The 23,673-nt window shown below is 30.8% G+C and overlaps 2 protein-coding genes across 3 annotated transcripts; one reads left to right on the plus strand and one right to left on the minus strand.

Annotated features, from left to right (window-relative positions):
• Positions 1–5,335: 5,335 nt before the first annotated feature.
• LOC123258564 (muscle M-line assembly protein unc-89-like) lies at positions 5,336–7,316 on the minus strand. The gene is made up of 2 exons (XM_044718652.1): positions 6,944–7,316; positions 5,336–6,499 (listed from the first exon to the last, which is right to left on the minus strand). The coding sequence occupies exon 2, from the start codon at positions 6,450–6,452 to the stop codon at positions 5,502–5,504; it is 951 nt and encodes a 316-aa protein (XP_044574587.1). The 5' UTR covers positions 6,453–6,499; positions 6,944–7,316; the 3' UTR covers positions 5,336–5,501.
• Positions 7,317–8,069: 753 nt separating this feature from the next.
• Positions 8,070–9,917, plus strand: LOC123258563. Of its 2 annotated transcripts, none has more exons than XM_044718650.1 (4): positions 8,070–8,433; positions 8,503–8,769; positions 8,818–9,129; positions 9,422–9,917. In XM_044718650.1, exons 1-4 carry the CDS (start codon positions 8,185–8,187, stop codon positions 9,821–9,823), a joined length of 1,230 nt encoding a protein of 409 aa, XP_044574585.1. In that variant the 5' UTR covers positions 8,070–8,184; the 3' UTR covers positions 9,824–9,917. The 2 variants fall into 2 exon arrangements, with proteins under 2 accessions (XP_044574585.1, XP_044574586.1); XM_044718651.1 differs by having other exon boundaries at positions 8,830–9,129.
• The last annotated feature ends 13,756 nt before the right edge of the window (positions 9,918–23,673 follow it).

Genomic DNA, 23,673 nt, shown 5'->3' on the forward strand with positions numbered 1-23,673 from the left:
TTGACTGAACTTTAAAATTAAATTGTATATAAAATTAATTTCTTTCAATTAATTCTTAATTCACTCATCATTATAATTATCTTTTTAATTTTTTTTTTTTTTTTTTTTTTTTTTTTAGAGTGCACAGTAGATAATTATTATTTTTTTTACGTTTAACAAAAATTGTCGAAAAATTGAAAGTATGACCGCTTTTAAGGGATACCTTAAATATATGGACATTCGGTTTTACAGTGTTCCCTCCCTAAGATATTCTAGCCGTGTCTCAATTTTTCTATTATAGTTACTAACAAGAGAAAAAAAAAAAGAGCGTGTGTACAGAGTACACATGTTAGAAGTGAAACTTCTTTGGCAAACTCAATTTAAAATTTATTAATTAATAGTTAATAGATTTCAAAGACAGGAACATAAAGGATTTATGCATATATAGTATTGATAGGATTAAATGAGAAAAATTTACACTAGTTATATCACATATTCTTTCAATTTATTTCTTCAATATGTACAACATTATCTGATGGTATTTGTAATTGTATGGTTGTCACTAAAGCCTTATGGTAACTAAAATATGAAACATAAGTTCTTGTTTCAATATTTTCTAAATAACGTGTAAAAATGGCATCTATTGTGGTTCCGTATTTAGTTGTCGACATGTTAGGATTATTATTTAATTGCAGACTAAATTTTTCATATAAAAAGTTAATTAATGGTGTCGAATCGTCAGATGCAAAGTTTACGTTAAAATCACCACCTAAAAGAAGAGGTATTTTATCATAATCTGTATTAGTAAGAGCAGCACCTCCATGGCTATATGCAAGTAATTGTTGATGAAGAAAAGAAATAATATTGTTAAGCTTTTGATTGACAGATATATACACTGCAGCGAAGATAATTGTTTTTCCATCAAGAGATTGACATTCAGCAATACAAATATCACCAGTTACTGTTGCTCCCAATTGCTGTGATGATGATTGCATTGCTGTCATATGAATATTTGGCGTGACAATATTACACGTATTATTATTTTCGTTAGAGTAAATTCCTACTCCTCCTGCTCGAACATTTGGTCGTTTAAATTTTACTATACAGTTGAAATTAGGTATACTTATATCTTCAGAGTCATTTAACCAAGTTTCAGATAGAAGTACGATGTTTGAAGCCTGTATAACAGAATTTGTTAGATCCTGAGAATGACTTCGAAGACTTTGACAGTTAAGAGTGTATACAGTTAATCCATTATTTTGGCGTATGAAATTGAGAATTTGCTTATCTATTGTTTCCAAACAGTTCATTGAAAGTCTTCGGAATTCATCTTGTAAATGAATCATTGTCGTTGATGGTCTTCTTCCATGATAAAAAGTCAAATCATTACCACTTGTAGTAATGAATAATCCTTCGATATTAGTAACTCGTGATAAAGCAACGTATACTAATGATTGAGAATGTTTCTTATCGTATTCGTAGACAATTTCAGAGTATGTGCTTCCTTGAGACTTGTGTATTGTCGTCGCACAAGCACAAACTAATGGCAGATGTCACCTATACACATTAATCCTTTTGTTATTATTTAGTGGTATTGTCGACGATCTTCTTCCGATTGGTACAGCTGTTTTACTAATATTATTAGCCGCAACATGACCAGCAACTTTTTTTCTAATTTTTTCACCAGTTTTCGGCGAATCGGGAAACTCAAGCCATGCAAAAGTTATCTCTCCTGAATCATCTCGTTCAATGCATGCTAATTTTCCGACAGCGCCATTAGCTAAACCATCTGAGACATCAATATTTGTTGTTATCATATAAAAAATACCTTGTACAAATACTGTTTCATATGGTAAACCTCCAGTGTCAATAATTGACATTTTGTGCAATTTCTGTCATACAAAAGCTTGTTGTTCTGTTGATGTGCATCCAGTATAAATGTCTTGAGCTATAGAAATATGTTTTTCTGAAGATTCATCTAAAATTTTTTTATTGTAAGTTTCGACAGCGTGGTTTGTGTTGTATAAACGTATTCCACGGGGACATTGTGTGTTGGCTTCGTCGACAGTAAAGAATCGCGATTGTATTAGTTCCAATTCATGACTTTCTAGTTGTTCACCGTTACCAATTTTGGTTAAAATTGATGAAAATAGTTGATTAGCTTGCCTCATTACTTCCACTAAAGCGTAAAATTTAAGACTTCTCCACAGAATTGGACTAACAATTGTTTGTTTTTGCTGTTTATAAATCGGCGTAGCTCTGACTGGCGGTAATTGACGCAAATCACCAATTAAAATCATGTCCAATCCTCCAAAATTAGTGTCGAAGTTTCCCGTAATTTGTTTTAAGCGTGAATCAATGTGTCCAAGTAATTCAGCACTAATCATGCTTATTTCATCAATAATTATAACTTTTACAAATTTAAAGAGTGCTCGATACTGATGAGCTACTTCAATGCTTAAGGGAAGTAACTTTGAAAGAGTAATCTTGAATGCTGTATGCACCGTGGTACCATCAATTGCTACAGCGGCTTTACCAGTCGAAGCACATGCAATGTATGCATTGCATAAACCATCAGTATTTGTAAAACGATTATAAATATTTAGATAAGCCGGATAACAAATGTTTTGCCACAACCAGCTGGGCCAATCAAGAAAATTTGAAGAGGACTTTTATTTGGAGATAATAGATGTGATATTACATGTTGTAACAGTTCAATTTGTTTGCTGTTTGACATTCTCATCAATTTACAAAAGTCTGCATTTGACATCAAATTTTCTTTTTTCTTGGCAATGGGTCCAAGTTTGTTCAGTACAGCCAAACGAATGTCAGCATTGATATCTGAATTCGCATTTTGAAACAAATGTTTATATGGATCAGGTTCAGCGCATCTGGTCGCTGTATCTTCAACATCATCATTTGCAAGATTAATATCATTACGACATGAATTGCGACAAATTTGAATCGTCTTTTGAATGTCAAGATTTGATTCAAATTCTCGTCGACGATTTAAAATCAAATCCTCGTTTTCATCACATATTTGGATGAATTTCAATTCCGACAGAATTTCTGCATCTTCGTTGCGGAAAGGAAAGTGTAAGGACACCATTTCTCTTTCATATTCGTTTAAATCTTGTGCCATATCAAAGTTACGATAGCGAATAATACGTTGTTTATTTCTCTTTAAATAAGTTCCGTTGCTCTGAACAGTATATTTTGCAACAAACTGAGCGAGTGTGACATTTTCCAAGTCTTGATGTCACTTTTCATATTTTTCGAACTCATCATCACGCCAAATATCAGTTGAATCATCTCCAACACCCATTGCGTCTAATTCTTTTTGAGTTTTTCGGATTCTCTGCCGATCAGTAGGCCACATTGTGGGAATAGTGGTTACAACAGTGGAACATTTGGACATTGGCTCTCGTAAAAGATACCAAGCAGCTTCTTGACTTGTCATCTCTACACTATTTAACATATTGACTCCGATTTTTCGAGTAACTCCAACAATATCAAACTCTGAAAGTTCATTCATAATTTCGATAATGAGACGTTGAAGATGGCTCACTCCTCTGTTGGTTTTATTGACGTACTCGGCGACGTAAGCGGCACAAGAATACTCTTCCGTAATAAATTGAATATCCATGTTAGACTTCACAATATTGAAAAGAAATGGATTAAATGGATTGTGCCATTTCTCATGTGGCTGGCGTTTTAAAAATACTCTGGGTCTATTGATTCCAGCTCGCAATATATTGTGATAGTGGTCATCTGAATGTATATCGTTGTCTTCATAAAATGCATCCATATCGAGATAGTCTTTATTTTCAAGATTTAATTTTATACTCTTGTAATGATTAGAATAATGTTGAAAATCCGGTTCTTCTTTCTGCATAGGTGATAATATAATGGTTCTTTGACAAGGCATAAAAGAAGCCTCGAACCTGCACTTCTGTGGTCTATTGGCAACAATTTTTTTAAAACACGTAAATGTGTGCTTGTGGATCTGAAGTTTCATGTTACCTGATGCTTTTTCAGATGAGACTGAAATTAAGTAATCAATTAATGCTATAGCATCAATTTTGTTATTATTTAGAGCATCCACCGGAGCGTTATTCAACCATAGTAACATGTGAGCGTGTGGACTTCCGCGATGTTGGAATTCAATCCTCTTGAAGTAATCTACAACGTAATATTTCCCAAAAGGACTAAATTTTTTTGATTGCAAAATAGCCAAATAACCAAATAACCAAATAACCAAAACATTCACTAACTTGTTAAAGTGAATCGCGCAAGACAGCATCCTCATTAATTAAAGTCGTTTTCTCCAGATAATGCAAGTTTTCGGCAGCTTCTAGCGTAATGTCGACTCCACAATGTTTTAATTTGTACAATTTTTGAATTAAGTCCGTCCAGCCGATTTCATTAGCACTAATTGTCAAAAAAATTGTTGGTTTACCAAGTTGCCTAATCATAGCAAAAAGGTCTTTTTTACGATTAGACCAATACCATGTCGAGTTTGGAATTGATCGTAGAAAAGCAAGGTTGGTTTCGATACAGTTATTAATATATTGTTCGTCCTCAATTTGTTGTCGAGTGACTGCTGTATTTTTACCAACATGTTTAAACGCAATAGTAAGAGAATCACGAACTCTTAATCGCATAATTTTCATTGCAACATATAAAAGATGATACGGTGTTACAGCTCGACGATCAGATCTTCGTAATTCACTTGAAGCTATTGTGAATGGTGTTGCCTTAACTTCTTCTCTGAAGCTCCGAAATTGACCCAAGTAAATGGATGGGAATGGAAGCTCTTCCACATGTTCATCGAACAACAAACTCCGTGGAGTATTTTGTTCTCCTGGTGCAATATGTAAGTATTGATCCTCATTCCATAACAGTGTATGTTGTTGAGCAGTTAAACTCTCTTCAATGGGTATGTGTTCACTTATATCTTCTAGAGGAACGTTAGTTGGGATTGAGTCGTTTTCGAAAAAATGATTGATCCAATGTTATTTCATACATTGTATAAAGTGGAGATTTTAACAAAAATTGTAACCAAGCTTTTATAGTACGCTTGTTAATCATACCGTGTAAATAACTGGATCTATGAATTTTTTTTCGTTTAATATGAACATTAATACAGTAATCGTCATCAACGTTTCTTGGTAGACTTTTCATCATTGTATCAACGCATACTGGAACATTAATAACTTGTCCTAAAATTCCGTACTGACCATTCACATGCCTTAAACGTCGAATCTTCATAAAAGGAAGACGAGGTGAAATGAGTCTTTCAGATAAAATATCCAATGGTGGTAAATGATCGGGGATTTGTGGATATTTAAACCCGTTATACACTGACATCATTGGAATTTTATCTTTATTCAATGATGTAAAGCACGTAGTGCATAAAGCAATCTTCTCTATAGATGTAAGAGGAAGAATTGTATTTAAAATCTGTTAATGTTGATTAGATGCAGATTTGAGATCTCTTTTAAACCACAACCTATCACAGACTAAGCAAATATGTCCGAACGGATTTTGATGAATTTAGTCTTAAACTCTTCATGAGCTTTTTTATGATGATAAAAAGTAGAATAAGGTACACGCAAATCATTAGCCTGGAAGCCACTCGTAACGTTGTTGATACTTGGCGTCGTTGTAGTATTTGGAATGTCTCTAATAATAAAATCTGCTTCAGATAAAATTGCACCCTCTTGATCCCTAGTACACGGATTATCTGTTGAAAAGGTTTCAGTAGATGGAGCATTTAGTACTGAGTTTTTAAGGACCATCGTAGATTTTTTCCGAGCTCTATACTGACGACTACGGTCGGCTGGTGTTCTTGACGTTTTTGGTAAATCCGAAAGAGAATTTTCTTGATGTATTTCAGCTGGAACATCAATCGACGTAGAGCAAGTTGGCTCTGAAATTGCAGAATTTTTTAGAGCCTTCTTCCGGGCTCTATACTCACGACTACGTTCTGCTGGTGTTTTTGACTTTCTTGGTGGATCCAAAACAGAATGTTCTTGATGTACTTCAACTTGAACACCAATCGACGTAGAGCAGGTTGGCTCTGAAATTGCAGAATTTTCTAGGGCCTTCTTCCGGGCTCTATACTCACGACTACGTTCTGCTGGTGTTTTTGACTTTCTTGGTGGATCCAAAACAGAATGTTCTTGATGTACTTCAACTTGAACACCAATCGACGTAGAGCAGGTTGGCTCTGAAATTGCAGAATTTTCTAGGGCCTTCTTCCGGGCTCTATACTCACGACTACGTTCTGCTGGTGTTTTTGACTTTCTTGGTGGATCCGAAACAGAATTTTCCTGATGTACTTCAACTTGAACATCAATCGACGTAGGGCAAGATGGCTCTGGATTTGCAGGATTTTCTCGGGCCTTCTTCCGAGCTCTATATTCACGAGTACGTTCTGCTGGTGTTTTACGTTTTTTTCTAGGTGACATCGGAGTGCAGCTAATAGATTGTTGATCAATGTATGTAGTTAAATTTTCTGAAAATAAAATAAAATTAGAAATTTTCGAATTTACTACATATGCGTTATGTTATATAGTAATTTTATTTAAACACTAAACTAAAATAAAAAGAATTTATAATTTTATTTTTTGAAATTTTTAATTACTAAAAAAAAATTTAATAACAATAAAAATAGATAATGAACTTAATTAATGACAGGCAACAGTGATAGTATAAATATTATATAGAATGCAATATAGAGAATGTAGGTTATACATGGTACTTTGCGCATATTCATGTGATCAAAATAAAAAGAAAAATGTAATTATTAAAATAATTAATTATTCAATTAAATATAAAAAAAATAAATATATTATTAACATTACATCAGTTAAATAATGTATACCTTACTTGATATACATTTATTTCCAATCTAATAATAAGTATTAATGAAAAAAGAAATAAATAAAGGATTACTTACTGCGAACAACTGCTTGATCAACAAGGATTTCTTATTAACTGTCAACGAACAATAAATATTTACCACTAGTTACTATAAAAATATCTGAATGAATAAAACAGTATAAACAAACACGAGGTTATAAAATACATAATAATAATAATATTTAAGAGCAGTGTACCTACAGTCTAAAATACAACGCATGCGCACATGAAAATAACATTTCTATAGTGTAAAAGTATAGTTTTCCTTTATATCTTTATCTTTTTCTCTCCGACTACGTACATATATGCGTCCTTTAATGTGACGCTCATATTATGATTATTGTGACGCTCATATTATTATTATTGTGACGCGACCTTGAAATTTTACCCTCAACGCGCGCAAAGAAGTTTCACTTCAAAAATGCTGCGAAATTTTAGCCAAATTTTTAATTTTTTTCTTAAAACCTCTGCCAAAAATCCAATTTTCCTTTTTTTTCCTTCGTTCAAGACCTAGTTTGAAGTCTTAACTAAAGCACATATTTTTTTTTTCACTTTCGATGATCCTGCTAAGAGTTCTGCTGATCACGCGGACGCATCTTTTTTCTCTTTTTTCCGAGGGCTCGCCGGAAATGACGTCACATTAGCAGAGTTTTTAATATTTTTTTTTTTAATTTCAGTAATCCCTTATTAAACATGTATCTTTAAGACAGCAGAAAGTTTGAATAAAATATTTCATTTTTTCTATTAATTAAAAAAAAATTATTGAAAATAGGCCATTTTTTCCCGGAGGAAACCCATGTAATCCCTTAAATGAAGCTCATCTAAGTTCATTTTTTTTACTCGGGAGAGCTCAAAATTTATAATAACTTCATCGTAAGTTCAGGATCTCAATAAACTAAATAAAATGTATTTTCCAACTCGAAAACTTTAATAACTTCATAATAGTCAAATTTCCGGGTGCCTAATGACTAAAAATTATAAACATCAGTGTCATTGTCCTATAATTTGAATAGTTAGCTATAATAGATTCTTGCAAATATCACAAAGTTAGTTCTGTAGCAACTAGGAGTTTTTAAACTTTCCGCTAAGGAAATTGAAAATTTTAAAAAATTGGGAAGTTATTGGTTTCCCCCTCCCTTTCCTCTTCCCCTTCCCCGAGAATGAGATTAGGTCGACAGTAAGTGTTATCGCTCGTAATAGCGTTGTCGTTTCTAAATACTTTGACTATATAATAAAATATTAAAACAAAAGATTTCATCTTTAAAAAAAAAATAAATAATGGATCTTCCGGAATGGTTGACAGCCGGATTTATTGAACATGCCCTCAAAAATGCAGACAAAGATAGTTCGATTTCTGTGGCAAATATTGAGGTCATGATGGTAACAAGTATTGGTGATAATAACAACAGTAAGATGTACCGGGTGTCTTTTGACATAATTCGCAGAGAACTCAGTAAAACAGTGACTAAAAGAAGTTCAGTTATTGTCAAAGTCGCTCGTTCCACTCAACAGTTACAAAAAGAACTGGTAAGTTTTCATTTTCACGATTACAAATGAAATCGGTAAACTTTTAAAAGAAATTTAATAATCTTTTAGCTTGAAAATCTTGATATATTTGGTGTTGAGATAAATATGATGACAGAGGTTTTAAAAGACATGGAATCTATTTTGAAGAATACGAAATTAAGTGGAAGATGTTACTTTTCTCAGCAAAATAATCCACCAATCTTAGTTCTCGAAGATTTAGCTCCTTTGGGATTTCGAATGGCTGACCGCCAAGTTGGCGTTGATCTTGATCATTGTACACTAGTAATGCGGAATGTTGCTAAATTTCATGCAAGTTCTCTATTACTTTGTGAAAACGTAAGTAGTTTTATTTTTAATTGTTCTTTCATCCAAGCTAATTCTTAGAATTTTTTTAAGAAACCTAAAGTAAAGGAGTTTTGTTCTAAAGGAGTATTCGGTGAAAATTGTCCCCCGACATTGCGTGAATTTATTACAATTGGAATGAAAGCAATGGTTAAAGCAGCTAAATCATGGCCAGAATTGAGTAGAGAGTGTATAGAAAAGCTTGAAAACTTGCAAGATTCAACGTTGTTTAAAGCTTTCAGAGTTTTAAAGCTGAGAGAAGATGAGTTTAACGTAATCAACCACGGTGATGTTTGGGTGAATAATCTGATGTTCAAGTATGGTGATAAGGGAGACGTTATAGATCAAATTTTTGTAAGTAATTTAAGTAAGCTATTAGATTGATTCTTTAATCGTCTAGAATTACAATATTTATTATTTTTTACCATAAAATATTGAAAAATTGAGTCATCGACGTATTTTGCTTCTGAATATTCCATTCTTCAATACATTTTAAAATATGGATTGATAAAATCTCGAAATTTAGAAAAATTCTGTAAGAATGTGGAGTGCGCATTTATGGACTTTTCTTTTTTTGATTTTTATCGGAGATTTTTAATAAAAAAAAATTACAATAAATATTTTTTATTTGCATGTTCGTTTATAGGTCGATTTTCAAGCTTGTTTTTACGGAACTCCAGCATTGGATCTTCAGTACTTCCTTCACACGAGCCCAAGTGAAAAAGTAATGTTACATCACAAAAATTTTCTGATTAAAGAATATCAAGAAACGCTTTTTTTAACAATGAAAAGAATTGGGTGCAAAACTTGTACTCCTAGTTTTCAATATATCAAGAAAATATTATTTGATTGCGAGATCTTTGGATTCATGATAGCCAGTACGTGTCTTCCAATCATGATGGCAAATAAGAACTATGCTAAGGAGCTTGATGACATGCTGGACGATGGAGAATTTAATGCGGAAGTGTATAATAATGAAAATTACCGCGTGAGGATGGTGAGAATGCTTAAGGAATGGGATGATCTTGGAGTTTTGGATGGGAAGTGACATATGCTAAAGAAACTCTTTGTTATAATAAAGAGTTGTTATAATTTTATAACAATGAAAGTTGTGAAAAAAAAATGAAGAAGTACTTATAATATTTGTTTGTTGTGATTTAATTATGACAATTTTAATAATATCGGCTTTTATTTCAGAGATTTTATGAAATAACAATCGTTTGGATGTTAAACTAATATCGATTACGTAATGCGTTCCATTCAATAATATAATACAGTTCACTTTGCTTTAAACTCTATCAAAGATCAATTTGATTTGCTAAATTTTTAAGTAATTAATCGCTATATAAGAAAAATGATCTATTCTGAGCTGATGTTGATCTCCTTTCAGAACTTAACATCGAATTGTCTAAAACGTTTTTTACTTTCTCATGTGTCTTTTCGAGATGTCAGAAGTATGGTGATTTTGATTTAATGTTTACTGCCATTTTATCAAACCCGCCTACTACAGTTACAGTACAAAAGTTGTTTTATCATGAGTCAAGTTGAGTGTAAATCTTGCTGTCAGATCGACGTCAATTAATTGGTAGAGCTTGATGTCAATCTGAAACACTGATTAGCGAAAATTTAGCTGCAGAGGTTCAAAAATCAAGATTCGCAGTTAGTCTGAGTGCTAATGGACATCAACTTTGATAACCATATTAACTGAAACTTATCGTAATTCTGCAGCCTCAATTTGGAGTCAACTAAACACGAAGAGTTGGAAAAGCGGAAGTTTTGATTGAGGTGCAGTAACCCAAGCAGCACAAAAATTTTTTTAGTGATATTTTGTTTAATTTAAGTTGACAATTCTAAATTTCTGATTTCTTGTTAAATAAAATCTCCCAAAAAGTCAACATTTTTTTTGTGACTCTTGGGAAGTTATTTTGCCATTTGAAATCAAGATTTACGTCCAAATACGTGTAGTTTTTATTAAAAGAGTCAACTACAAGTCTGATGTTGACACATTCAAATTTCCGCTATAGATTTTCATTAATTTGTATACAACTGTTATCCAAGAAATATTAATGAACTTGATGTTAACGAAGGCTGGCAATCAGGGTAAGCTATACTTCAGCGTTTTGGCTCAGGCTAATTTACTTATGTTTCACTGATAAAACAGAAAGTTGACAGTTTCTATCAGCTTTCATTTGGACAGCTAATCAGTAACTGCATCCTAAATTTTGTTACCAATCTGTGTCAGTCTGAAAATTACTCTGCATTCGCTTCAGAAACTTTTTACAGTGTAGTAATCAAATTTAAGTGATTATTATTGATTTTATTATTATTATTGTTATTATTATTATTATTATTATTTTTATGAATATTATTATTATTAATATTGCAACAACAGGAATGTATCATCTTACAGCATACTAGGTGCACCTACCCTGATAGCCAAGTCGGTCGCAACTTTCCGTCGATTTACTGCCGCAACTTGTCACTAAGTTGGCGGCAAGTCTTGGAAATGAACTCGGTTGTTCACCAAGTTGTCGGCAAAAATTGCTTTCGAAACTCTTTCGCACCAAGTTGACGACAAGTTTCTCAAGAAATTTGGTGACACATTGCGGCAGTAGATTGGTCTTGTTTTTCCCAGAAACTTGTAGCCAACTTGACGCCAACAGTTAAAAATTCGGAAGTTGACCGCAAGTTGTCGCTAAGTTGGTGGCAACTATCTGACACCAACTTGGTTGGTCTGAAACTGTGGCTATCAAGGTACTCTTTTTTCCGTGTGCAACCTGAGCGAAAATGATTTTTATGTTTTATCATAAATGTTGCTGTCAATTTGCGGCAGTAGATTCTTATCCAATTTGCTTGCGAATATCGGTCTAGCAAAACAGACTTGGTAGTAACTTAGCGTCAAATTGACTGCAACCATTGATGGACAACTTTTTTTCACTTTTTTCGAGAAAGCTTTGTAGCTATTGTGTAACTTGCCCTGATAGCCAGCGCTTTCTCAGTAAGTGTTGACTTCCAGCAGTTACGGTTAATTTATACATCAAGTTGGCGGTAATTCTTCACTCAACAACAGTTGTAAGCAAATTGACGGAAATCTACGGCCGCAACTTGAATACAAGTTAACAATCAAACTTGTAGTTAAATTTCCTTTCAACTTTACTACAATTTGACGGAAATACTTGTACAGCAAGTTTTGACGTCTATTTGCAGAGTAAGTTATAGGTAACTAATAGGTAATCGCTCGCTTTGCCAACTCTTTCCGTCAAATTTGCTTCAAATTGCGGATGTAGATTGACAGTAAGTTATAGGTAAGGCGGCTATCAGGGTGTCAGATAGTTGCCACCAATTTAGCGACAACTTGCGGTCAACTTCCGAATTTGTAACTGTTGGTGTCAAGTTGGCTACAAGTTTCTGAGAAAAACAAGACCAATCTACTGCCGCAATATGTCGCCAAATTTCTTGAGAAACTTGTCGTCAACTTAGTGCGAAAGAGTTTCGAAAGCAATTTTTGCCGACAACTTGGTGTCAACTTGGTGAACAACCGAGTTCATTTCCAAGACTTGCCGTCAACTTGGTGACAAGTTGCGGCAGTAAATCGACGGAAAGTTGCGACCAACTTGGCTATCAGGGAGGATAAGTATAATTGCTACTTAGCGATCTACTTTATCTACAACCTTACAAATTACTGTCGCTAGATGTCACTACAATCTTGTGCAGTTGTCCCAATGAAACAACTGACAAGATTTGCCATCACATATCAAAGTATTCTCACATAAATAAGAAAGAATCATTACTAAATTGGGTTAATTCGAGAGGTATGTCAAAAAAATATACATACTGGATGAGAAAAGGAAAATTAATCAATAACAAGGTGTCAAAATGATTCTATATTTGTTGATTCATTAAGTATCTATTGTCTTATCTTGAAACGACAGATATAAGACACAAAAGTTTCAACTGCGGTGGTTTCATTGGTAATTCCCCAGCGACAATGATAACTAAGTTTTTCGTTCAGCTGAGAAGCACACCAAGTCGCCAAGTAAAGCATCAGCACCAAAATCAACTCAAACTTGTAAAGAAAATCGTCGTCAAGAGCTTACCTCAGTACCTAGAATACTTGTAGCATTAGCTCTAGTGTAGCTAAACTGACAAAGACAGACATGTTCGGAAGTTCGCATGTTCGTACCAAGTTGTATAACAAACTTTACTTGGGATTGGTAGCCCAAGGATAATGTTGGGTTTAAGTAATAAAGTAAAAGAATGAGAATCTGTTATAGAGAAGTACAGGGTCTTGAGTTAAGAGAATTTAAGGTAAAGTAACAATCGTAAATAAAAACCTTTTTATTATTTTTAAGTATGTATCTGTATTTATCTCCTATGAATATGCAACTATGCATGGAACAAACTAAGTTGCAATTTTTTTTTTTGGCTTTTGTCATGAGCTAAAGAACAATAATACTACTTCCATATAAGGAACTACTTTTATTCGTACCTAAATCAACTAAATTTTTTTATTAATACATTCGATTAAAAAATACTGTGTTCTTTTCTAACAGTAAAACGTACAATAATCATTTTATTGATTATTAAATTAATAACTCTGTGGTAATGAAAGGAGCGATACTGAAATTAACCGATGTTTAATATTATTTGTAATTTTTCTTGATACAAGAAGTTATTATGAAGAAAATTATAAAAATACTTTTACGCATATAAATTTTGGAAAATATGATATCTTACAAATATTTTCTTGTTACTAGTTTATTGTTTAAGTAAATCTAAAAAATTGTAAGATTTTTGCAGATTTCAGTATCGTCTGAAAATACTAGATATTTATTAATGATAATGTTTGGTTTTTTTTTTTCATAGAAAAAAGCATTGATTACTGATGTTTGAGTGAATAAAGTGGATATTAATAAAAAAAAAAAAAGTTCAAAATACGCATTAGTGCAGCGTATTAAACTTTTCACAAAGATCTCTAATATTAGTGAGTAAACAATTATTCAATCAATACAATGTCAATACTGTAAAAAAGCTTAGAAAATCTAAAAGTGCACGTTAATCCAAGAATAATATTTTGAAAAAAAATTTCCTTGAGTCAAGACGATAAATTCTTGAGCCAAGAATTTGTTCTCTTGACTCAAGAACATATAGATAAGAAATTATATATTTACAAAGACATTTTTAAAATTTTTATTAGCATATAACATGACTTACACGACTTTTTTATAATAATTTTGCTACTTGTTTGAAAAACGAAATTATTGTCTAACTTGTGTTACTTTCAGTATCACTTTTTTCATACATACCTGATTTGGTTTTCAGTATCAGGTCACTAGAACTTGAGGCTGTAAATCTTGTAACTCTTCATGATAAATGCAGACTAAGAAATAATATACAAATTGTATATTTTTTAGCATCTTCATTTGAATCTGAGATTTAGAAATGACTTTTAGACGCGATAATCGATACACTGATATAAAAAGTAACTTTGCGCTTCAAGAAAAAACTTTTTAAACCAAAAAGCCATTTCGAAGAGCTTCTGAACAAAAAAAAAATGTTCCTCAACTATGAAATTGTTCTTTGTTTAGGAAAATTTTAGTTGATACAAAAATTTTTCCGTCTTTATTCAAAACTATGAAACTCTTTGAAATCATTTTCTTGATTCAAGAGTTATTCTCTTGAACCATTTTTTTATCAGTGTAGTGAATAAGAAGAAGGACACTTATTTATGAGTCATTCTCTTAGTTAATACAACGACTTTCTGTGTTTATTATTACATGTTAATTATTGATAAAAACTGGGTTAAAAAAGTTTGATCCATTTCAATATTAATAACATGATATTTAAAAAAATTAATTTCATTGATCAGAAAAAAGTTTTAAACAAATTACTTTCATAACATTATCAAGAAATTATAACTTACATTCTATTATATACGTCAGTGGAGAACACGATAAAAAAAAAAGTTGAAAATATATTTCTCATGCTTTACATCAACGCTATGATCTATGACTACACAAGATTTTGTGATATATATTATATATTTTTGTTTTACGGTAAGTTATAATTATTTTTTTGTTATCTCTAACTTTTCATTTTAATTCTCATTGTCATAATAAGCCCGCATTGATAACAATCAGTCACTTCCCAATTGTGTTTTCAAAAGTTATTTTTATATATTTATTTTTTTGTCTCTGTAATTTTAGTCAAAGTCATCGACATATGGTGTGACTTTTTTGTTTTATGTATAGGAACACAATTGCAAATGTCTTGGAACAGCGGAAACGTCTACAGGACCAGTACCATCAGACCTCTATGTCTACGCTTTTCTATGTAATGCAATACCTGTGGCAGACAATGTATTTATATAGTTATATTCAGTTGTGTTGTTATCATCATTACATCGTCTTTGTCGATGTTAGTTGTCGTTGCTTGTTCATCGCCGTCGCGCGAACGTCAAACAAACAACCAGCAATTAAATGCAAATACAGCTAATGCATTCTGGGTTGAAGATGCAAGTCACGATGCTCGTTATGAGGATACATCAGTCTACCTTTGGTTTTTATGGCGTTATACTGTATACTCAACTTTTACATTGTTATAGGTATTTTTAATCCTCCTATATTTATAAATGCCGCCAGTATTTTTTTAGTTAACATATACTCTATAATGATATATAAGATTATAGATCAATGGGGATATTAATACTATTTCTAAGTTATGGTTTACGATGGTCGTAGATTAGGGTGGTCCAAAAAAAAAAAACATTTTTTAATTTTTCCAAGCATTATCATCTCAAAAGTTGTGTCTAGGTATAAAAAAAAATACTCCGAAAAGAGCAGCTTGATATCTCAACTCTACGAGATGCGCAATGATTTCCCGTTTTCTCATTTAAATAACACGTAAATAAAACTTTTTTTTTACGTAAGTCTCCAAAAAAATCTTTTTATTAATTTTTGAGCACATATTTTTGTGAGGAATTTAATTCTCCAAAAAAAACTTTTGATATGTTGTTTTTATAATCTCAACAGATAAAAAGTTAATCAGGTTTTGAACACTCGCAATCAAATTAAATCTACCTAAGCATGATTTTAGATGCCAAATTGCATCACGATCTGATTATGAACTTATACTATTTTCAACTGCGAGTAATAACTCGAGGGTTAAAATATATATGAGGCATTTCACACCAAATCGGACAATTTAAAATATTTTAATTTTTAGTTTCCTTTATTTTTTTGATATTGATGTTATGTCCATTAAAAAACCCTTCCTGGTAAATTTTGAGATTTTCTTGATAACACGCTTAAAAGATACCGAAATTTTTAAAGAAATAGCTATTTTTCGTTTTGTTGATCCTAATTTGTTCAAAAAAAGTTCAATTCAATTTTTTATTAATTTTGATTTTTATCGTCTACACTGATAGAAGGATTTGTTCATAGTTAAAAATATTTGTTAATATTTAACAAATCATTTATTAGAGACCACTTTTTGGTCTTTAATAAATATTTCTTAGTATTTAAAAAGATTTATTAATATTTAATAAATGAATATCAGATTTATTAAATACAAACAAATCATTTTAAATACTAAGAAATATTTGTTTAATACTAAAAAGTGGTCTCTAATAAATGATTTGTTAACTATTAACAAATATTTTTTGGTACAGAAAAATCCTTCTTTCAGTGTACTTTACAGAAAAAAAATCTGAAAAACGGTTGACTCTGCAGACTATCCCTGAAACTTTCCGCTATTTAATAGCTCAAAACACTGATGAAATTTCTCATTACTAGGTTTTGAGGTCGTCTAGCTTAAAAATAGAGCTATTGTACATTTTGAGCTTCTCGAGCTCGAAAATATTGTAGTTATGTGGATAGAGCATTATTTTTAATGCTCTATATGATTTCAATGTAGTTTGCGGGATTGATGCTGTTTTTTTTTCAATCCAATTCGAATACTTATTACTCAAAAATCGATCCAACAAAAAAATTCTAAAGCTATGTGAAAAAAAACTTTTTTTGTAATTTCTTGAAAACGATATCTCTTGATAGAATAAACCAATTTTAATGCAGTTCTCGGCATTTGAAACAATTATTTAAGTTCTAAATAATTTTATTTAGTAAAAAATCGATTGATTGAGAAATTGTGAAGTTACATAAAAAAATTTTTTTTTCAAAATTTTTCGTCGACGATATTTTATGAGCAAATGCATTGATTTTGATTTTTCAAACACCATTGATGTCATTTTATTTAGCTGAAGAAAACCCTTATGAATGTCAGAAATCGCAATTCGATCAGTCAAGTCCTTCAAAAGTTATGAGAGATTTGAACACACATACACAAAACTCGAATTTCCATTAGTTATTGATATTTTAAGGGTGTATCCATTCTAAACATTTCGAATCCAAATCTCTCCAATAGATTTTACCCACACATACAGACATACTAACATCGTCGTAAAAATAGTCGGAAGAGTTTTCTATGATTTTAGTTTATTTTTATCAGTAAAAAATAAATTTCTAACACAGTCAACGATAAAGAATTAGATATATACATCAATGCACAATTTTTCTAAAGCTTTGATCTTTTAATTGTCTCAAAATGAAAACGCCATATACGGACGATAATTAATAAGCAATAACGTTCCATCCAAAATTGTTAAAAAATTATTTTTTACAGTTTATTTTTACTAAACAACCATTTCTCAAATGTAGATTATTTTATTTCATGCTATTGAAAAAATTAAAAACACAATATTGTTTAGAATTTTATTGCTTATTATAATCTGTTTGTACTATCATTCCGAAAACTTTTAAGTGATTGAGCTGTTTCGATTAAGTGTCAAAGTACAGTTTGAAAAAATTTCAGACAAAATATTTTATAAAAATAACATTTTTTTCATTAACATTTTACAAGTCAGTTATGGGTAAATCGAGTGTAAATATTCTCAAGAACTATAGGCTCATGTGATTCTAAATAACTTTGAGTGATTATCTTTCATCCCAGTTGTCGAAATTTCTTACCAGCTTTACGGAAGCGCCTGTTTTCTTTATCCTACCAGGTGTTTGTCGGAAATCGAACAAACCTGACTGATTTTCTAACAAAGTTAATATAGAACTAATAGTGGTAAACTTTTAAGAAATTTAGTTGCTTATTAGATTACCATAATCGGTCTTTATCTTTCTTAAATAATTATAGTAAGCATAAGTTTCGGCTTTTCAAATAAATTTTGTTATTTTCATCATTCCTTCAAATAATCTATTAGATTTGTTTATTACATAAATAAACCGAAAATGTTAAGTAAATTCGGTAGATATTGGCCATTTATAACTTAGAGTTAAAATGATTTGGTATAAATCCACTTTAGGATAAATATATGCTGATATGTACTGAACAGAGAAGAAAGAGATTGAGATAAAGGATAAATGCTCCATTACTTTTAAATAATGTAACGTAATGGATGTACATATACATTTAACTTTTAATAGTGTAAGTCTAGTATAGTAGTGAATTGCGTCAGAGAAACATAAAATGAAGCATAATCCAAGGATTATCGTGCTATACACAGTGTTCCAGTAGTAGCATGTCATATGCTACTCTACGAATTATTTGAGATTGCGCTTGCGTCAACTGGCAGCTTGTAAGAGATACATGATGGGAAGTAAAGCAAAGAGGAGGACTCTAAGATGGCATGATACTGGGTAGGATAATGATAGAAATGGATAAGAGAGGGAGAAAGATTCGATTACTAGAGCAATAAGAAGCCATCCTATGTATCCCGGGGAAGCTTGGTAAAAACTTAGCCGTATACTGCGGTTCATATATACTCTAACTCTAATATACTCTCTACTTGTATTGAGCATTTATTCTATGTATGTATATACTTTTGATATATTATTCTCGTCGACGGCAATGAAATCAGAACGTTCTTATCGCCGTCAAGACGCTTAAACCGTATACGAGAGGCTCAAAGCTTCCATATTACCGCACCCGTTTATATTCTTTAGGGATCAATAGAGTTACACCTATCTCATCTCTTGGGAACATAATGTTATATGTATATATCTTATATTTCTTTACAAATAATCTTCTTTATCAATAGATTTTGTCATTAACTTCAATATTATACGTATACTGGATTTTATTATAGTAAAAAAATATATTCAGTAAATTTCTTTGACCGAAGTAAACATCAAAAAGCTTCATTATTTTATACAATTATTAATTCTGGTATAAGTTACGATTATTGATATGCATAGAAAATTATATTCAATGAATTAATTTACAATTTGGCATGATCTTTACTTAACTATGATCAATTATCAAAAAAATGGTAGCTTTTTAATAATTAATTGTACATTTATGAATTTCTCGCAAAATTTAATGAACTTTTTTGAATCTTTAAGCTTAGATTCAAGAGTTTTCAAGTTATTTTGATGATACTTTATTATTGCTCTTTTCGTAAAAACTAAATTGTCTTACACTGAAAAAAAAGTTTTTTTCTACCAACCCTAGCGGATCCATATACACCGTGTAAGCTTAGTGTAAACTCGATATATACCTAGTGTCAGTGTAAATTAGGGGTTTATTTGGTGTATACTCGATGCATATTGAGTATACACCAAATACACTTAAAGTTTACACTGAATTTACACGGTGTATATGCGCACGATATACACAGAGTTTACACCGAGTATACACTAAAAAAATTTTTGAAGTCCTCAGAACAAAAATTGTGAAGAAAATTTTTTTTGAAAAAAATTGAAATTAAAAAAAAATCAAATTTTAGAAAAAAATTAAAACTCGAGTAATAACTGTTTTTTTGTTTTTATTCAATAAAAATAAATTCACTCAGTGGGGATTAAATCTACTGAAAATTATCCACTTCGCATTCACTCCGCAAATTTTTTACAGTGGACAAGTTTTATGATTCATCGTTAATAAATTTGTCGTAATTCAGTGAGTGAAAGCATAAAAAAAAGTTTTCGAGAGATTTTTCATTTTACTACTGAAAAAATAAAAAAAAATCAATCTCCGTCATAGAATTTTGATCAATTTTTTTCATGTTTGTCTGAACATTTGAAAAAAAATCTGAAAAGAGGTTGTTGACCTTGCAGCTATCTCTGGAACATCTCGCTATATTCTAACTCAAAACCCTTAAAAACTTCCGTACAAAGTTTTGAGCTCTTCGAGAGAACTGGTGTATATTTTCGAGCTCAAAAATCTGGTAATTGTTTGGAGCCAACCAACCAAGTTTTAAACCAACCAACTTCTACAAAAAAATTTTTTTCTTAATTTTAATTTTTAATTGTTTAAAAACGATTTTTTTATATTTCAATTGTTTAAATAATTAGTTAAGAAAAAATTTTGCTTTTAAAAATCATAATTTACATTTTTAAATAGTTTGGCAAAAAAAAATTTTTTTTATTAATTATTTAATTGTTTATTAGTTTAACAATTGGTTATAAACAAATATTGACCAACCTTATATTTTTTTTCTGAAGCAGAAAAAAATTATAAAAATAGCTATATATAAAAAAGTGCAAAAAAAATTTTTTTTTATTTATTATAATACTTTTTAATATCATACGATACGGTAATTATGGCGCCTACTTGATTTGTCAATTAAAAAATTGATATATCTTTTAAACTATTAGAGATACGATAAAGGACATTCAAGTCTTTTTTATAGAGAATGAATTTCTCTTTCAGATGAATTTAAGATCAAGTTTGGATTTATTGTTTATTAGCTATTAGTGCATTTGTTTATAAAAATTCTGTATTTTTTTTACTTTTTCGTATCTTTTGTGATCTTTAACTTGTTAAATTATGCAGATACAGCAAAAAACCTGAAAAAACAATTTTGTTAAGGGATAAATTCCCTAACAAATTATTAATTAATCATATTTTTATTGATAATTGTTTAAATAATATACTTACTGTGTTTGGTGTTCATTTGACTGGAGTTCCGTTTAATATAAATGTATTCTATTTTATTATGTAAAAAATCAAAATTCTTTTTGTGTATATTATTTAAAATTGTTTCCGTCATATACTAAACAGTTCAATAGACTTTTCGTCAAGATTCTACTTATTTTTTTTTAATTTTCATTCCAAATTTCTTTTTTTTTATTTTATACTATTTCAATAATCTATTCGAATAATAACTTTTTTTCGGTCAAAGCATATAAGATTTTTTATAATAATGAATTAAGGTGCTTGAATAATAATAAAACTTCGCCTCGGCCAACAATTACATGTGATCTGAGACATTTCTTACTTTACTTCCCTAGGTGTGTAATATATTATTATTACTGAACTCTCTTTAGCGGCGGCGCGCACATGCCGTAACAGTCGCGCGGAGCCCTATTTTCAACGTCAAATTAAAATTATAAATAATAGAGATAGAGTTCCGGGAGTCAGGGCTTTTTTATTGGAAATTTCCTCCTCTTTAACGATCTTTTTTCAAAATTGCTCAAATGTTAATTTTTTCGAGTTATTGACAAAAAACGAAACATCATTTTTTTTTTCATCTTATTTTGTTAATAACAATTGCAATTTTTTACCTGCACCAAAATCTTTTAAAAAAATTTTTCTAGAGGTGATTCCGAATCGAATGAGCCATCGCTCATATTTTTAGGACCTTTATCTCTATTTTTCACGTTTTTGAACTTGTTGACTACTCTCTTAAAATGAATCAGTGGAATTTCACTGTTTCACAGCTATAAGTATACCAAGTGGTATAAATATACCACTAATTTCCAGTGATTTTCACTGTTTCAGATTTAGAGAGTAGACTACTTATGGTATGGCATATAAATTTTATCTTAAATACACTACACCTAATACCTTGAATTTTCGTTTTCAGAATCCACTTGATGTATCAAACTCATCAATAGAAGATACAAATGATGAAGTAAAAAATGTAGCTACATTTCCTAATCCTTCTCTGCTACACGCAAATTCTATAAGTTTAAATTATTTAATATTTTCGCTGTATATGTTCATCTAGATTTCTTAGACGAAAAAAATAATAATAATAATAAAAGATTATATAAATGTTTTATGTGTGTAGGAAGGAACCAACATACAAAATTATGTTGATGATTTTAATAGCAATGCGACTACGAATGTTCAACCATTCATGATTGTGATGAACGGTCAGGAGGATACATATTTTGTACAATTAGATGGACATTTAATTAATTTTGCAAAAGATTGCAAACCTGCAACTGTTTTTTCTACGTTGTATACAAATTATTCTATGTGTTTGATTTAAGTTATTCACCCAGTTTGGACAATTTTTACAATTTTATCTATCATTATGTATATTATTGTCATTCGGCTAGTTTGCCTTGACATAAAAATTGAATAAATAAAATTATATATTTAATCTAGCGACTGCCCGTAGTGCTGTTTCTTTCTTAAATGTTTCCTTAAATAATACTGAAACTAAAAAATAATAATTATTAATTTATTTTACTTTTATAATAATAATTTTATAACAATACGGTTTGCAGCAATCGATGGTGTTTTTCAAGTTTGAGAACTGATGAGATTTTGAAATTGATCATTCCAGACACACTTTTTTTGGTCGTAAAAAAATTCTTTTCCAGTCTCACTTAAAAAATTTTTGACTTTGCTTACAGCACTTAGAAATTTTTATGAAAATGGGACTTAGAAAAAATTTTTTGTGTAAACTTGGTGTATACTCAGTGTATATACGCCGTGTATACACCGTGTATATTTGGTGTATACTCAGTAGATAGCGATCCGCTAGGGAAGGAAATGTTTCCTTATGGATAAAAAATTGGTATTCTTATGATTAAAATACGAAAGTTTTTTAACTATAAGAATACAGTTTTCTCACTGTCAAAAAAATAGCCTTATAATAAAACGTGGTATTTTAAGGTTAAGAATACCAGTTTTTTTAAATCAAGAAAACTCGAGTAAAAAATTTAGTATTCTAGGAAGAAAAAAATTTTTTCAGTGTAGGGAACCATCATAAGTGCACTTTGATCTAGATTAATGACTTTCTCAGGACATTCAGAAATAGGGACAGTGTCAATAACGGGATAGTCCTTTACTTCATTTAAAAGAAAGCAAGTTATGAAAAAAAAAATTATTCTCGATTAATTTTTTCAAAATTTAATTTCAAAACTTAAAACAAAACAAAAAAGTAAAGATAGTGTACAAAACAATTGTGAGTGTAGTTTTTGACACGATTGGTTATTGTTCCAAGCAGTAAGCAGTGCTGAGAAATACACGCTACTCAAGAAGTTGCGATGAAGTAGTGAATCTCGTCAAAGTAACTGTGATTACTCTTTAAGACGCAGACGACCGATGTATAAAGAGTAACTATTGTTGTTTTCGTGGTGATGTGCAGAGCAGTACTCACTACAGTTTCTAACAGTACTCATTGCTGTGACAAAAATGCCTATTACTATAGTCAGAGCAATAGATGAATTTTGACAAAGAAATGTATGCTTCCGAATAGTATAGTGACTAGATTAATGTTCTGCGTAGCGCTGGTTACTGTTTTAATTTTTTCGTGTAGTTACTACTCTTATGCTTATATTAACATATTAAAAATGATTATAAAATTAATTTTTTATTTATTATTTCCATTAGATCATTAACCAAGAAAAAAAAAATGATTGCAGGTAAAAAAATCGTGGGAACTGTACAGGTAAAAGTTTAACGTGATAATTTGCTAACCCTAACAGTTACGGATGAGTAACACAGCACGTGCTTTCACGGTGGATAAAATGAAGATCTTAAATAAAATTCATCGATGGATGATTGCGTGTAGATCAGTTAAAAAGCACGATGATTCGTTTCACCAGCTAAAATGTAAGGTATTTATAAATTTGTAAACAATATTAATGCTAATTTGTT

The sequence above is a fragment of the Cotesia glomerata genome, linkage group LG2, assembly GCF_020080835.1.
Source record: "Cotesia glomerata isolate CgM1 linkage group LG2, MPM_Cglom_v2.3, whole genome shotgun sequence".
Taxonomy (NCBI): Eukaryota; Metazoa; Arthropoda; class Insecta; order Hymenoptera; family Braconidae; genus Cotesia; species Cotesia glomerata.

Excerpts from the sequence above, each read along its gene's own strand:
- LOC123258563 (XM_044718650.1), top strand. The coding sequence starts at position 8,185 with ATGGATCTTCCGGAATGGTTGACAGCCGGATTTATTGAACATGCCCTC. Across the intron at positions 8,434-8,502 it reads AACAGTTACAAAAAGAACTG|CTTGAAAATCTTGATATATT; the intron begins GTAAGTTTTCAT and ends ATAATCTTTTAG. Across the intron at positions 8,770-8,817 it reads CTCTATTACTTTGTGAAAAC|AATTTTTTTAAGAAACCTAA; the intron begins GTAAGTAGTTTT and ends GCTAATTCTTAG.
- LOC123258564 (XM_044718652.1), bottom strand. The coding sequence starts at position 6,452 with ATGTCACCTAGAAAAAAACGTAAAACACCAGCAGAACGTACTCGTGAA.